Source organism: Falco biarmicus, chromosome 18, assembly GCF_023638135.1.
Source record: "Falco biarmicus isolate bFalBia1 chromosome 18, bFalBia1.pri, whole genome shotgun sequence".
In the NCBI taxonomy this organism is placed as follows: domain Eukaryota; kingdom Metazoa; phylum Chordata; class Aves; order Falconiformes; family Falconidae; genus Falco; species Falco biarmicus.
Genome location: NC_079305.1, coordinates 1,491,981 through 1,506,120, shown reverse-complemented (window position 1 = coordinate 1,506,120; position 14,140 = coordinate 1,491,981). Strand labels below are relative to the sequence as shown.

Sequence of the window (14,140 nt, the reverse complement as noted above, 5' to 3'; positions counted from 1 at the left end):
GTCCCCTCCATCTGTTCAAAGGGGCAGCTTGGAGGGGGGGGGAGGTGTTATAAGCCTGCCTGGTCCTGCAGCCCCGTGTGCTCGGGGGTTGCTTGGGGGGGGGGTCCTGCCTGCACGGGGGTCCTGCCTACACGGAGCATTTGGCCCCGGGGAGCCCCGCTGGTGCTGCGGGGGGGCAACCTGTGCGTCCCTGGGGGGCAGCAGGGCAGGGGGCTGGCAGGGCAATTGCAACAGCTGAGCTTGCATGGGGGCCAGATCCTGCCCCGCCACGAGGGTGAGCCCAGGGGTGCTGCGGTGCGGTGCAGGGGATGCTGAGCCTGCAGGTAAGGGGCTGGTCTCAGGCTCCATCCAGCCTTTAAAACACCCCGGCAAACACCGTTGCGTTCCCCCCCTTTTTTTTTTTTTTTTTTTTTTTTTAAAAAAAAAAAAAAAAAGAGAAATCATAAATCTTTGCGGCATTTTGGGTAAGGCTCCCCCCAACCAGCCCTCCCGGCTCAGGGGGCACGGTGCGGCTGACCCCCGTCTCTCTGGCCTCCCCGCAGGTGTGCTGCTCGCCGCGTGCCACGCGCTGGAGAACACCACAGCAGCCCGCAGCGGTGAGTTTGGCACCGGAGCAGATCCGGACACGATCCCGGGGTGGGGGGGGGGGGGGAGCGGTTTATGGAGGGGGCTGCATCACCAACCCACCCGGGAACTGGGCCAAAGCATCCTCGTCCCAAGCGTGATGGATGCTCCGGCATCCCATCCTCCTTTCCAACAGGATAACGGGTCCCCAGGTGGGATCCCGACCCCGCGGTGCGTTCTCCCCGCGGGAAATCCGGGAAGCGGGGCTCCGCGGTGGGTATTTCTCATGCCCCTTGTTTTGGGGAAGAGGGGGGCCGAATCCTGGCGCACAGCTGCTCGGCGCGGGGGTCCCGTTAACCGTGCTGCGGCTCCCGCCGGAAAGCTGCCGGTGCCTGCCGCCGGCCGAGCTGGTGGCTCCCGATAAATCGCCTCATTCATCAAACCAGCACAATGGGCTGAGCCCTTCGCGTCCCCCTGCCCGGCACGGCGCGGGGGGCTTTGGCGTGGGGGGCTTTGCCATCGGTCGGGATGTGCCGGCTGTGGGAAGGGCTGTTTGCCGGCAGGAATGGGGGGGGGGAAAAAAAAACCCAAAACCTCCTTTTGGGGGTGGAAAATGGGATGTTTCAACAGCATCGGTTGGGAAACGGGGCTCCCGCAGTGCCGGGGGGGCTTCGGAGCGGAGCCCCGCGGTGGCACCGCTGAGGATGCTCGCAGCCCCGTTCCCGCTGGATGCGTGCCTTGGGGGGGGCGGGGCGGGGGCTGGAGGCAAGGGGGGGGCTCCAAGAGGCGCAGTGCCAGCTGGGGACACCCCAGGGATGGGGACGGGGTCCGTGGGGGCTGCGGGAGGATGCGGTGGCTGCAATGTGGCCGGCAGCTGCGAGCGCACCAAGGCTTAATGCAAGCCAGGATGCCCCGGGAGCGAGGGGGGTGGGGGGGCGCAGAGCAGGGGCACGGCTGTGCTGGGGGGCTCAGAGCCCCCCGGGGGGGGGGTGGGCACTGGCAGCAGGGATGTGCAAAGCCGCGTTTGGGGCTTGGCTTTGCGGGTTCAAACCCTAAAAAAGGGTTATTTTGGTAGGGGTATTCCAGCCAGGGGCCAGCCCCGGGGAGGGGGGCGTCGGGATTTTCCTGGCTGCGCCCCGGTGGGATTTGGGTGGTGGCAGGATGCGTGCCGCCAAGCCCAGATCCTGAGGATGCTGCCACCAGCTCCCGCATCCCCAAACCCAACCCTGCCTCTCTTCCCCCCCGGCCCCGCCACCCGGGATGGGGACGTGGGGCCACCGCTCCGGCACATCCCTGCTCCCGCTCCATCTTTCCTCGCTTCGCCTCCCCGAGGACCCGGAAGCATTCAGCAGACGTGGGTTTAATTACCCCCGCGTGCCATAAATTGACGGCAACAGGAACTTGAGGTGGCTTTGAAACGACAGCGATCGGATGTGCTCAATGCCCGGGCTAATCCGAAAGCAGGATATTTGTTTTCCGTCTCGGCTGCGGAGGATAATTTAAACCAGCGCGGGATGTAATGGGAAACAGCATCCCCGGCAAAGCCAGCAGGCCGAGGCTGCCGCCGGCTCCGCCGTCATTTCACTCCTTTTTCCTCCATTTTAAGCTTTAAGCTCTTTAGGAAATTCCTTTAGTGCCGGCGAGGTTGTGGTTGTAAAGTAGGACCCATCTGGGCGCCTCCGGGTGGTCCTGGCCGGGATGCGGGCGCTGGACCACCTCCCGCGCGGCAGCCCCGCCGTAAGTGCCTGCAAGAGCTACCGAGCCGCCGGCCAACAAAATAAATTAAAAAAATATTTTTTTTTTTCCTCTTTTCTTTTCACCGCCAGCTCCGGGCCCGCCGGGTGGCAGCCCGCGGTCAGGTCCCACTTCAACGACTGCCCCGACTCCCACCGGCAGTTCTGCTTCCACGGCACCTGCCGGTTCCTGGTGCAGGAGGACAAGCCGGCGTGCGTGTAAGTGCCGGCAAACCCCTCCCCCGGTTCCCGGTAATTCCTCCCCGGGGAACGGGCAAACAGCGGGATGGGGGCGGCTGGGCGCTGATGCCGGGTGCCGTTGCCGCCCCGGCGCAGGTGCCACTCGGGGTACGTGGGGACGCGGTGCGAGCACGCCGACCTGCTGGCCGTGGTGGCCGCCAACCAGAAGAAGCAAACCATCACCGCCTTGGTGGCGGTGGCGGTGGTGGCCTCGGCGCTGCTGGTGGCGGCGTGGCGTCCTGGTGCAGTAAGTACAGGGGGCTCAGGGGACCCTCCCAGCCTGGGCAGGGGCAGGATGCGGCCCTGAGGAGGGGGCTCAGGACCCCATCACCACCAGCCCTGACTCCCCCCCACCCCTGTCCCCGTTGCCTTGCAGCTGCTGCCGGCTGCGGAAGCGGTGCCGGTGGTGCCGGGGAGCCCGGCGGTGGGCAGGAGAAGCCGGGTGGGCTCCTGAAAGGTGCCACGTCCTGCTGCCGTGCCGAGACGGGTAAGGGGGCTGGGGGGCGGCACGGGGGGGCGCCGGCCGCTGGCGCTGCCGGGGTGTAACCGCGTGCCCCCCCGTCCCCTTCCCCGCAGGGGTCTGACGCAGCGGGGGTCCCCGCCACCCCCACCCAGGACACCCGCGCCACCAGGGACCAGCGCCGCATCTCTCCTCTGGTTTTTGCTCTTTTCTGATTTTCCTTTTTTTTTTTTTTTTTTTTTTTTTTTTTTTTTTTTTTTTTTAAATTATTTTTTCTTTATTCCCACCCCGGCAGGAGATGCGCTCAGCAGCACCATGACCGTGTGCCGGCATCACCCCGCCGCGGTGCCAAACCCCAGCCCGGCAATGCACAATTGGGATTTTGTTGTTGTTGTTGTTGTTGTTTTTTTTTCTTTTAGGTTATTTTGGGGGGGTTTGGGGTTTTATTTTTTTCTTTCCTTTTTCCCAGATTATTTTTCGGAAGCCAGAACCCCCCCACCCCGGCAGGATGGGGGTTATTTTTCTATGGAGCCGGGAGCGCCGGCAAGCCCGCTGCCTCGGCGGTTGCATGGACCGTGCTCGCTTTGGGGACAGATCCGAGCTTTTTATTAATAATAAAATAAACCTTAATCCTAGAAAACCTCCTGGAGCCGGGGCTCTAACCTCCCGGCACAACATTAATCTTTTCCGTAGCCTTTATCATAACCCACCCCACTTTTCTTTTTCTTTTTCATTTGTTTTGGGGGTTTTTTTGTTTTGTTTTTGTTTTTTTTTTCAAGTCATGGTTACTCTCATGTCTTCTGTATATGTTGCACTGAAGTTAATATTTAATGTTTTAATTTATTTTGCGTGGTTAAATTAATTTTGATTTCTATAATATGTTATTGTGATCGGCTGTTCTTTTTTTTTTTTCCCCTAATACCTGGATTATAGTTATTTAAGTGATATAAAGGACATGTTTTTTCAGAAAACTCGTCTCGAGGGGCCTTTGTTGTTGGGTTGTTGTTTTTTTTTGGGGGGGGGGGGGGGAGGGGGGAGATGTTATTGGTGGCCCCCATGCCCCTCTGGTGATGGGCTCAGCACCATTGCCCATTTCCAGCCCAAACACAGCCCCGATGACAGGCTCAGCACCGGTGATGGGCTCAGCACCGATCCCCATTTCCAGCCCAAATGCAGCCCCGATGCCCCGGTGATGGGCTCAGCCCAAAGGGTGAAGCAAAGCAGGCAGGAGGGAGGGAAGAAGGGGGGGGGGATGGGGTTGATCCTGCTGGTGGGGAGTGGGCTTGTGGGGGGTCCAGCATTGCCCCGTGCACAGGAGCTGGAAATGGGGACCCCCCAGCATGGGGGTGGCGGGTGGGGACGACGACACCAGCAGGGCCCAGCAGCAGCAACGTGGGGCCGAATGCTGCCGTTGTACTGGGGGGGCTCAGGCCGCTCGGTTTGTGTTTCGCCATTAACGGCAGCGCAGCAAGCCCCCAGGGCAGCCCCAGCAGCAGCGGGTGCTGTGCCAGGGTGCTGTGCTGTGCCCAGGTGCTGTGTGTGGGTGCTGTACTGTGCTGGGGTGCTGTGGCTGGGTTGCTGTGCCGTGCCCAGGTGCTGTGCACGGGTGCTGTGCTGTGCCCAGGTGCTGTGCGTGGGTGCTGTACTGTGCTGGGGTGCTGTGGCTGGGGTGCTGTGCCGTGCCCAGGTGCTGTGCACGGGTGCTGTGCTGTGCCCAGGTGCTGTGCGTGGGTGCTGTACTGTGCTGGGGTGCTGTGGCTGGGTGCTGTGCCGTGCCCAGGTGCTGTGCACGGGTGCTGTGCTGTGCCCAGGTGCTGTGCGTGGGTGCTGTACTGTGCTGGGGTGCTGTGCCTGGGTGCTGTGGCCGTGCCCAGGTGCTGTGCCAGGTGCTGTGCTGTGCCCAGGTGCTGTGCGTGGGTGCTGTACTGTGCTGGGGGTGCTGTGCCTGGGTGCTGTGCCGTGCCCAGGTGCTGTGCACGGGTGCTGTGCTGTGCCCAGGTGCTGTGCGTGGGTGCTGTACTGTGCTGGGGTGCTGTGCCTGGGTGCTGTGCCGTGCCCAGGTGCTGTGCACGGGTGCTGTGCCGCGCCTGGGTGCTGTGCTGTGCCTGGTGCCAGGGCAGGTGAATGTGCTGTGCTAAGGTGCCGTGCCCGGGTGCTGTGCCGTGCCCAGGTGCTGTGCACAGGTGTTGTGCCGCGCCTGGGTGCTGTGCCGTGCCCGGGTGCTGTGCCCAGGTGCTATACTGTGCCTGGGTGCTGTGCCATGCCCAGGTGCTGTGCCCGGGTGCTGTGCCCAGGTGCTATACTGTGCCTGGGTGCTGTGCCATGCCAGGTGCTGTGCCCGGGTGCTGTGCCCAGGTGCTATACTGTGCCTGGGTGCTGTGCCGTGCCCAGGTGCTGTGCATGGGTGCTGTGCTGTGCCCGGGTGCTGTGCCCAGGTGCTATACTGTGCCTGGGTGCTGTGCCGTGCCCAGGTGCTGTGCCCGGGTGCTGTGCTGTGCCCGGGTGCTGTGCCCAGGTGCTATACTGTGCCTGGGTGCTGTGCCATGCCCAGGTGCTGTGCCCGGGTGCTGTGCTGTGCCCAGGTGCTGTGCACAGGTGCTATACTGTGCCTGGGTGCTGTGCCGTGCCCAGGTGCTGTGCATGGGTGCTGTGCTGTGCCCGGGTGCTGTGCCCAGGTGCTATACTGTGCCTGGGTGCTGTGGCCCGTGCCCAGGTGCTGTGCCCGGGTGCTGTGCCCAGGTGCTATACTGTGCCTGGGTGCTGTGCCATGCCCAGGTGCTGTGCATGGGTGCTGTGCCCAGGTGCTATACTGTGCCTGGGTGCTGTGCCATGCCCAGGTGCTGTGCCCGGGTGCTGTGCCCAGGTGCTATACTGTGCCTGGGTGCTGTGCCGTGCCCAGGTGCTGTGCATGGGTGCTGTGCTGTGCCCGGGGTGCTGTGCCCAGGTGCTATACTGTGCCTGGGTGCTGTGCCGTGCCCAGGTGCTGTGCCCGGGTGCTGTGCTGTGCCCGGGTGCTGTGCCCAGGTGCTATACTGTGCCTGGGTGCTGTGCCATGCCCAGGTGCTGTGCCCGGGTGCTGTGCTGTGCCCAGGTGCTGTGCACAGGTGCTATACTGTGCCTGGGTGCTGTGCCGTGCCCAGGTGCTGTGCATGGGTGCTGTGCTGTGCCCGGGTGCTGTGCCCAGGTGCTATACTGTGCCTGGGTGCTGTGCCGTGCCCAGGTGCTGTGCCCGGGTGCTGTGCCCAGGTGCTATACTGTGCCTGGGTGCTGTGCCGTGCCCAGGTGCTGTGCATGGGTGCTGTGCTGTGCCCGGGTGCTGTGCCCAGGTGCTATACTGTGCCTGGGTGCTGTGCCGTGCCCAGGTGCTGTGCCCGGGTGCTGTGCCCAGGTGCTATACTGTGCCCTGGGTGCTGTGCCGTGCCCAGGTGCTGTGCCCGGTGCTGTGCCCAGGTGCTATACTGTGCCTGGGTGCTGTGCTGTGCCCAGGTGCTGTGCCCGGGTGCTGTGCTGTGCCCGGGTGCTGTGCCCAGGTGCTATACTGTGCCTGGGTGCTGTGCCCGTGCCCAGGTGCTGTGCCCGGGGTGCTGTGCCCAGGTGCTATACTGTGCCTGGGTGCTGTGCCGTGCCCAGGTGCTGTGCCCGGGTGCTGTGCCCAGGTGCTATACTGTGCCTGGGTGCTGTGCTGTGCCCAGGTGCTGTGCCCGGGTGCTGTGCTGTGCCCGGGTGCTGTGCCCAGGTGCTATACTGTGCCTGGGTGCTGTGCCGTGCCCAGGTGCTGTGCCCGGGTGCTGTGCCCAGGTGCTATACTGTGCCTGGGTGCTGTGCCGTGCCCAGGTGCTGTGCACGGGTGCTGTGCTGTGCCCGGGTGCTGTGCCCAGGTGCTATACTGTGCCTGGGTGCTGTGCTGTGCACGGGTGCTGTGCTGTGCCCGAGTGCTGTGCCCAGGTGCTATACTGTGCCTGGGTGCTGTGCCGTGCCCAGGTGCTGTGCATGGGTGCTGTGCCTGGTGCCAGGGCAGGTGAATGTGCTGTGCTAAGGTGCCGTGCCTGGGTGCTGTGCCAGGTGCTGTGCTGTGCCCAGGTGCTGTGCGTGGGTGCTGTACTGTGCTGGGGTGCTGTGGCTGGGTGCTGTGCCATGCCCGGGTGCTGTGCCCGGGTGCTGTGCCCAGGTGCTATACTGTGCCTGGGTGCTGTGCCGTGCCCAGGTGCTGTGCACGGGTGCTGTGCCCAGGTGCTATACTGTGCCTGGGTGCTGTGCCGTGCCCAGGTGCTGTGCATGGGTGCTGTGCTGTGCCCGGGTGCTGTGCCCAGGTGCTATACTGTGCCTGGGTGCTGTGCCGTGCCCAGGTGCTGTGCCCGGGTGCTGTGCCCAGGTGCTATACTGTGCCTGGGTGCTGTGCCGTGCCCAGGTGCTGTGCACGGGGTGCTGTGCTGTGCCCGGGTGCTGTGCCCAGGTGCTATACTGTGCCTGGGTGCTGTGCTGTGCACGGGTGCTGTGCTGTGCCCGAGTGCTGTGCCCCAGGTGCTATACTGTGCCTGGGTGCTGTGCCGTGCCCAGGTGCTGTGCACGGGTGCTGTGCCCAGGTGCTATACTGTGCCTGGGTGCTGTGCCGTGCCCAGGTGCTGTGCATGGGTGCTGTGCTGTGCCCGGGGTGCTGTGCCCAGGTGCTATACTGTGCCTGGGTGCTGTGCCGTGCCCAGGTGCTGTGCCCGGGTGCTGTGCCCGGGTGCTATACTGTGCCTGGGTGCTGTGCCGTGCCCAGGTGCTGTGCATGGGTGCTGTGCTGTGCCCGGGTGCTGTGCCCAGGTGCTATACTGTGCCTGGGTGCTGTGCCGTGCCCAGGTGCTGTGCCCGGGTGCTGTGCCCAGGTGCTATACTGTGCCTGGGTGCTGTGCCGTGCCCAGGTGCTGTGCACGGGTGCTGTGCTGTGCCCGGGTGCTGTGCCCAGGTGCTATACTGTGCCTGGGTGCTGTGCCGTGCCCAGGTGCTGTGCACGGGTGCTGTGCTGTGCCCGGGTGCTGTGCCCAGGTGCTATACTGTGCCTGGGTGCTGTGCTGTGCACGGGTGCTGTGCTGTGCCCGAGTGCTGTGCCCAGGTGCTATACTGTGCCTGGGTGCTGTGCTGTGCCCGGGTGCTGTGCTGTGCCCGGGTGCTGTGCCCAGGTGCTATACTGTGCCTGGGTGCTGTGCCGTGCCCAGGTGCTGTGCCCGGGTGCTGTGCCTGGTGCCAGGGCAGGTGAATGTGCTGTGCTAAGGTGCCGTGCCTGGGTGCTGTGCCAGGTGCTGTGCTGGGTGCTGGGTGCTGTGCCGGTACTGGGTGCTGTGCATGCTGGGGTGCGTGCACCCCCCCTCTCCCCCACGCCGTCGCAGCTGCCATGCAGGTGCCACAGCAGGCCTGGCCCTCACCGGGCGGGGGAGGGATGGGCAGGCAGTGCCCCCCCCCCATCACAGACCCAGGGGCCTCATCCTGCCCTGCGACCCTCCACAGACCCCCCAGCCCTGTGCTGGGCTGGAAAATGGGTGCTGGGCGGGGGGGCGGAAGGGTCTGAGGCGGCCTGGAGCAAACCTGCTGCTGCGGAGCATGGCCGCATCCTGCCCCTGTGACCCCCCACGGGGTGGGGGAGGGGGGGGGGAGCTGCTTGGGGACCCCCCCGAGGCTGCGGGGCACCGGGGGGCATGGGGCCTGCATTGCAGCACTGCCGTGCGGACGGTGCATTGCTGTGAACTGCCGTGCAGTCGGTGCATTATTGCAGCGCAGTCGGTGCATTATTGCAGCGCAGTCGGTGCATTGCCGTGCGTTACCGCCATGCAGCCAGTGCAATACTCTGTGCAGCTGGTGCATTGCCGTGCAGTCGGTGCGATATTGCCCTGTGGGCGGGCAGTGCAATGTCGCGTGCAGTCGTTGCATTGCTGTGCATTGCTGCCATGCAGGCAGTGCAATGTCGCGTGCAGTCGGTGCATTGCTGTGCATTGCTGCCATGCAGGCAGTGCAATGTCGCGTGCAGTCAGTGCAATAGTGCGGTGCAGCCGGTGCATGGCCGTGCATTACTGCCATACACTCGGTGCACTGCTGTGCATTACTGCTGGCCACTCGGTGCAATATTGCATGCAGTCGGTGCATGGCCGTGTAGTAGCACCGTGCGGGGCCGTGTGTGCCGTGCATTGCCGTACCGTGCAGGGCCCTGCATTGCCGTGCATGGCCGTGAACTGCCGTGCAGGGCCGTGCCGTGCCATGCCGCGCATGGCCGTGCATTGCCGTGCGGGGGCCGTGCTGTGCCGTGCATGGCCGTGCATTGCCGTGCGGGGCCGGGCCGGGCCGTGCTGTGCATGGCCGTGCGGGGCCGTGCCGTGCCGTGCCGTGCCGTGCCGTGCATGGCCGTGCATTGCCGTGAACTGCCGTGCATTGCCGTGCATTGCCGTGCCGTGCCGTGCCGTGCACTGCCGTGAACTGCCGTGCATTGCCGTGCAGCGCGCGTGCGGTGCCGTGCTAGGGGGAGCAGGGCCCGCGGCGGCGGCCGAGCCCAGCCGAGCCCAGCCGAGCGGTGCCGAGCCCAGCCGAGCGGTGCCGAGCCCAGCCGAGCGGTGCCGAGCCCAGCCGAACCGCGCCGGGATGGCGGAGGCGGCGCAGGGCCGGGTGCAGGCGGCCGTGGAGGGCGCGGTGCAGGCGCTGGAGCGGGAGCGGATCCGCGGCATGCAGGTACGGGGGCGGGGGGCAGGTACGGGGGGGCGAGGGGCAGGGGCGGGGGCGGGGGGGCGGCCGGGCCCCGGGGCAGCCGCTGCCGCCCCCCCCCGTGCGTGTGCCCGGCGTGACTCACGTGTGTGCCCCGGGCAGCCCTGCCCCCCCTACAGCCCTGCCCCCCCCCCGGGGCAGCCCTGTGCCCCCCCCCCGCCCTGTGCAGGGCCTCTGTCCCCTTTTGCAAACTATTTGCCCCCCGAGCATGCCCTGGGGCCCCACGCCCCCCTGCCCCTGGACATGTCCCAGCCCCCCCCCATGCCCTGTGCCCCCCCCTTGCCCTGTGTGTCCCCCCCAAGCCATGCCCTGTCTGCCCCCCCCATGGCCCGTGCCCCTCCTCCCTGTGCCCTGTGCCCCCCCCAGGCCATGCCCCATGACCCCTATGTCCTGTGTCCCCCCTCCAAGCCATGCCCCGTGCTCCCCCCATGCCCCATGGTCCCCCCCCCAAGCCATGCCCTGTGCCCCCCCCATGGCCTGTGCCCCCCCTCCCGCCCTGTGCTCCCCCAGGCCATGCCCCGTGCTCCCCCCATGCCCTGTGCCCCCCCCAGGCCATACTCCATGCCCCTCCATCCCATGCCCTGTGCCCCCCTGGCCGTGCCCCTCCATGCCCCTGCCCTGGCCATGCCCTGTGTCCCCCCCGAGCCATGCCCAGTGCCCCCCCAGCCCTATGCTCCCCCATGCCCCCCCCATGCCCCGTGTCCCCCCCGAGCCATGCCCAGTGCCCCCCATGCCATGCACACACCCCCCCCACACCCCCACAGTCTCACGCTGCCACCAGCTCCCTGCAAGCTGCACCCACAAAAGGAGGAGCGGGTGGTGGGGGTGTCCCTACATGCCCCCCCTCCCCCTGACACCCCCCCTCCCGCCCCCCAGGGCGCCATGTTCCGCTGCAGCCGCACGGTGCTGCGAGGACAGCGCGGGCCTCCATGCAGCAGGTGCAGCGCTGCATCGAGCGCTGCCACGCGCCGCTGGCCCCAGGCGCAGGCCATTGTCCACCCGCCGAGCTCGAGCACTTCCAGGTGACACTGGGGGGGGGGGGGGGGGCGCAGCACCCACCCGGGGCAGGGGGGTGCACTGGGTGCACCCAGACCCCAACACCCCCCCCTCTTCATGTGTGCCACCCCCCCCTCCCTTTACCCGCACAGGACCGGCTGAGCCGCTGCACGCTGCATTGCAACGACAAGGCCAGGGACGCGCTGGAGGCGGGGGGCACGGAGGCGCGGGGTGCGTGGCCAGCTGGATGCCTGCCTGGCTACCTGCGGCGACGACCACCTGCGCCTGGTGCCCGCCATGGCCAAGAAGATGCAGGAGGGGCTGGCGGCCCTGCAGCAGTAGGGGGGCGCCGGGGGGGGCCCCACGCGCTCATTAAAGGCGAGGTGCCATGCTCCCCACCGCCCGTGGGTGCTGTGGGGGGGGGGGGGGGGGGAGGCTTCTGCGGGATGGGGGTGCGTGTGCGTGCATGCATGTGTGCACACGTATGTGTGCAAAGGGGGGGGGAGCTGGTTATGGGCTGCATACAGAGTGATGCTTGTGCATGCCGGGGGGGGGGGGGCATCTGGGTGTGTGCACAGGGTGCAGCACACCCCTGGGTGTGTGCACAGGGTGCACCGGGGTGACCCCTGGGTGCCTGCAGGCCATGGGTGCAGCTGCTGCATGTGTTTAGTGCACAGGGTGACCCCAGGTGCATGCACAGCATGCAGGGACTCCTGCACCGTGCAGTGCACAGGGTGCATGCAGGCCATGGGTGCAGTTGCTGCACGTGTGCAATGCACAGGGTGACGCCCGGGCGCATGCACAACATGCAGCAATCCTTGTCCACGTGCAATGCACGGGGTCACCCCCCCAGGTACCTGCACGGCATAGGGGCAGCCCCTGCAGGTATGCAACGCACAGGGTAACCCCCGGGGTGCGTGCACAGCGTGCAGCAACCCCTGCGCCGTGCAATGCACAGGGTGACCCCCGGCTGCGTGCAGAGCACGTGCTGGACGGCCCCCACGCGTGTGCAAGGCACGGGGTGACGCCAGCCGTGCACACACCCCCCGCCCCACCCCCACCCCCCGGTGCAGGCGGCCCCCGGCGCCGTGCGGCCGTTGCGGTGCGGCCGTGCCGCCGTACACCCCGGTGTAGCCGCGCAGCAGCGGGAGCGCCGCGCCACGCCCGCCTCGCCGGCGCGCGGCTGCTCGGGGGAGTACGGTAGCGGCGGACGCCAGCGGTGATTGGCTGCCGGGGAAGCGCGGGGGGCGCCGGGAAGGGGAGTAGAAGGGGGAGGGGGGAAGGGGAGCGCGGCTGCTATTGGCTGGCGGCGGGGGGGACGTGAGCGGCGCGGTGACGTCAGGGCGCGGCGCGAGCGGCAGAGTGCGGTGCGGACGCCATGAGCAAGGCGCACCCGCCCGAGCTGAAGAAGTGAGGCCGGGACCGGGGATGGCGGGCGATGGGGGGTCGGGGTGGCGGTGGGGGTGCTGGGCGGGACGGCCGAAGGTAGCCCGGTGCCATCCAGCGGCCGCCGGTGTCCCGGCATGCAGCGCGGGCCCACTGGTGTCATGGCGGCGGTGGGAGGGGGAGGGGTGCGCGTGTTTGTCCCCCTCCCCGCCGCCGGCGCTGACCCACCGCCATCTCGTTGCAGGTTCATGGACAAGAAGCTGTCATGTGAGTGCCGGCCGCCCGGAGCTGCTCTCGGCCCCGCGTTCGCTTGGCCGCGTGTGTCTGCCCCGGGGCGCGGGGTATAACGGCTGCGCGGCCACGGGGGAGCCCCCAGCCCGCCCCTCCCCCCACCACAGCACCCACCAGCGGCGGGGGCGGGCTGGCTGCTGGCTAGCACTCCCGCTTCCCGCAGGGCAGGCCACCCAGTGCAGTCCCTGATAGCTTCACCCTTCCAAATCCATTCATTGGGGCCAATATTAATTCAAAACTTTCGCCTCCTAAACCTCGGACTGGCCATTTCTCACTGTGTTGGACGCGATGCTCTAAACGCTTCCACTTCACAAAAGCGCGTCCGTCCTCAAGGCCCCGCTCCATTTCAGAGTGGCAGTTCTGGTGAGGAAGCGTCGGACGCGCCGCGTCCAGCCCTTCCCTTTCTTTAAACATCCTCGGGTTTCTTGTAGTGAAATTGAATGGCGGCAGACACGTCCAGGGGATTTTGCGGGGGTTTGATCCCTTCATGAACCTCGTCATCGATGAGTGCGTGGAGATGGCGCCGGGAGGGCAACAGAACAACATCGGCATGGTGGTGAGTTTCAGCCCACGAGCGGAAGGTAACCGCTTGTGCACCGGCCTGCTGACATAGCCGGTGTGCATAAAACAAGCTGAATTTTAAGCAATGGGATGGGTGTGTTTATTGTGGCGGCACAGAACAGTCCGGGGGGGTTTAGAGTTAAAATCGGCCGTCATTCATCTCTGGGTGGGGAGTTTGCATGAATCTTAGCTTTTCAGGGAAATAAATGGGAGGGAGGGGACCCGCAGCACTGCGGAGCGGTGGGCAACCTCGTGCTGCGTCTCATTGGCCACCCAACTTCCACTTCCAGGTAATACGAGGGAACAGCATCATCATGCTGGAAGCCTTGGAACGAGTATAGCACCAGAGAGACCTGCATCGTTACCGGCTCTGACTCCTCCTAACCCACCTGTTTTGTTACTGAATCTGCCACCAAGCATCCCTGAGCGTAAACTTTTATTTTTTTCGTTTTGTTAAATAAATTTTGTAATGGTTGATGTAACCTGGTGGAAGCCGTACTTGCTTTTTGTGGGTAGCGGGGGCTGGCTTTTCAGCGCAGCGGGGGCGGGGGTTGCTCATTCTGCCCCCAGTTAGCTTTAAAAACTCGGGGAGGAGGCTTAATTTCATGAAGTGGATGTTAAATTGGGGCTGCCTGTGGTGTCCTTCCCCTGGGAAAGAATGAGCTGAAGTCCTGAGCCAAAGCTGACCCCTAGATAAACCTCCTCGCCAATTGATATGTGATATTAGGATTTGATCACTAGTGAAATACATACGGTCGTTAGCGAAAGATGCAGCTTAGATAAAATACAACCATTAGCGAAGATAAAATGTCATGAGGATGTGTTTACCCGTCCTTGTATGGAGGCAGGTAGTCAAGGCCACGAAAGCAGATGTCTGGCCTTGTTTGGAAATACGTGGCCAGAACCAAGCAGGTGAAGAAGCTCCGGTGGCTCCTGAGCCTTGGGCAGGCTTTGGGTAGGATCCTGAGAGGGAATCCAGATGTTTCTGCATTTGAAGTTAATGTGAGTTTATGGATTCAGCGATATAAAAGCTGGATGCGGCTTTGGAGACGTTGCCTGCAAGCGGATGCGCTGTGCTGGGAAAGGTTCCATGAATCCTCACTGCAACCGGGGCATCCCGGGGGCTGCGGGTGGGGATAACAGTAAAGTATCAGGGCAGTTGGTGGTGTCTCTCTTAACC

General features: G+C 65.1%; 3 protein-coding genes across 3 annotated transcripts; all 3 read left to right on the top strand.

Moving 5' to 3' along the window:
* Positions 1-1,825: 1,825 nt before the first annotated feature.
* On the top strand, positions 1,826-3,962 carry TGFA (transforming growth factor alpha). The gene is made up of 4 exons (XM_056321736.1): positions 1,826-2,516; positions 2,634-2,784; positions 2,914-3,024; positions 3,114-3,962. Exons 1-3 carry the CDS (start codon positions 2,263-2,265, stop codon positions 2,989-2,991), a joined length of 483 nt encoding a protein of 160 aa, XP_056177711.1. The 5' UTR covers positions 1,826-2,262; the 3' UTR covers positions 2,992-3,024; positions 3,114-3,962.
* A 5,454-nt stretch (positions 3,963-9,416) lies between these two features.
* Positions 9,417-11,064, top strand: FAM136A (family with sequence similarity 136 member A). The gene is given in 6 exon segments (XM_056321726.1): positions 9,417-9,693; positions 10,603-10,623; positions 10,625-10,648; positions 10,650-10,748; positions 10,875-10,952; positions 10,954-11,064. Coding segments are annotated over 6 exon segments (420 nt in total). The 5' UTR covers positions 9,417-9,606.
* A 959-nt stretch (positions 11,065-12,023) lies between these two features.
* Positions 12,024-13,442, top strand: SNRPG (small nuclear ribonucleoprotein polypeptide G). The gene is made up of 4 exons (XM_056321728.1): positions 12,024-12,132; positions 12,353-12,375; positions 12,831-12,955; positions 13,251-13,442. Exons 1-4 carry the CDS (start codon positions 12,101-12,103, stop codon positions 13,299-13,301), a joined length of 231 nt encoding a protein of 76 aa, XP_056177703.1. The 5' UTR covers positions 12,024-12,100; the 3' UTR covers positions 13,302-13,442.
* The last annotated feature ends 698 nt before the right edge of the window (positions 13,443-14,140 follow it).

Coding starts and splice junctions, on each gene's coding strand:
- SNRPG (XM_056321728.1), top strand. CDS start 12,101: ATGAGCAAGGCGCACCCGCCCGAGCTGAAGAA. Junction 12,133..12,352: donor CACCCGCCCGAGCTGAAGAA/GTGAGGCCGGGA, acceptor ATCTCGTTGCAG/GTTCATGGACAAGAAGCTGT. Junction 12,956..13,250: donor AGAACAACATCGGCATGGTG/GTGAGTTTCAGC, acceptor TTCCACTTCCAG/GTAATACGAGGGAACAGCAT.
- TGFA (XM_056321736.1), top strand. CDS start 2,263: ATGCGGGCGCTGGACCACCTCCCGCGCGGCAGCCCCGCCGTAAGTGCC. Junction 2,517..2,633: donor GAGGACAAGCCGGCGTGCGT/GTAAGTGCCGGC, acceptor GCCCCGGCGCAG/GTGCCACTCGGGGTACGTGG. Junction 2,785..2,913: donor CGGCGTGGCGTCCTGGTGCA/GTAAGTACAGGG, acceptor GTTGCCTTGCAG/CTGCTGCCGGCTGCGGAAGC.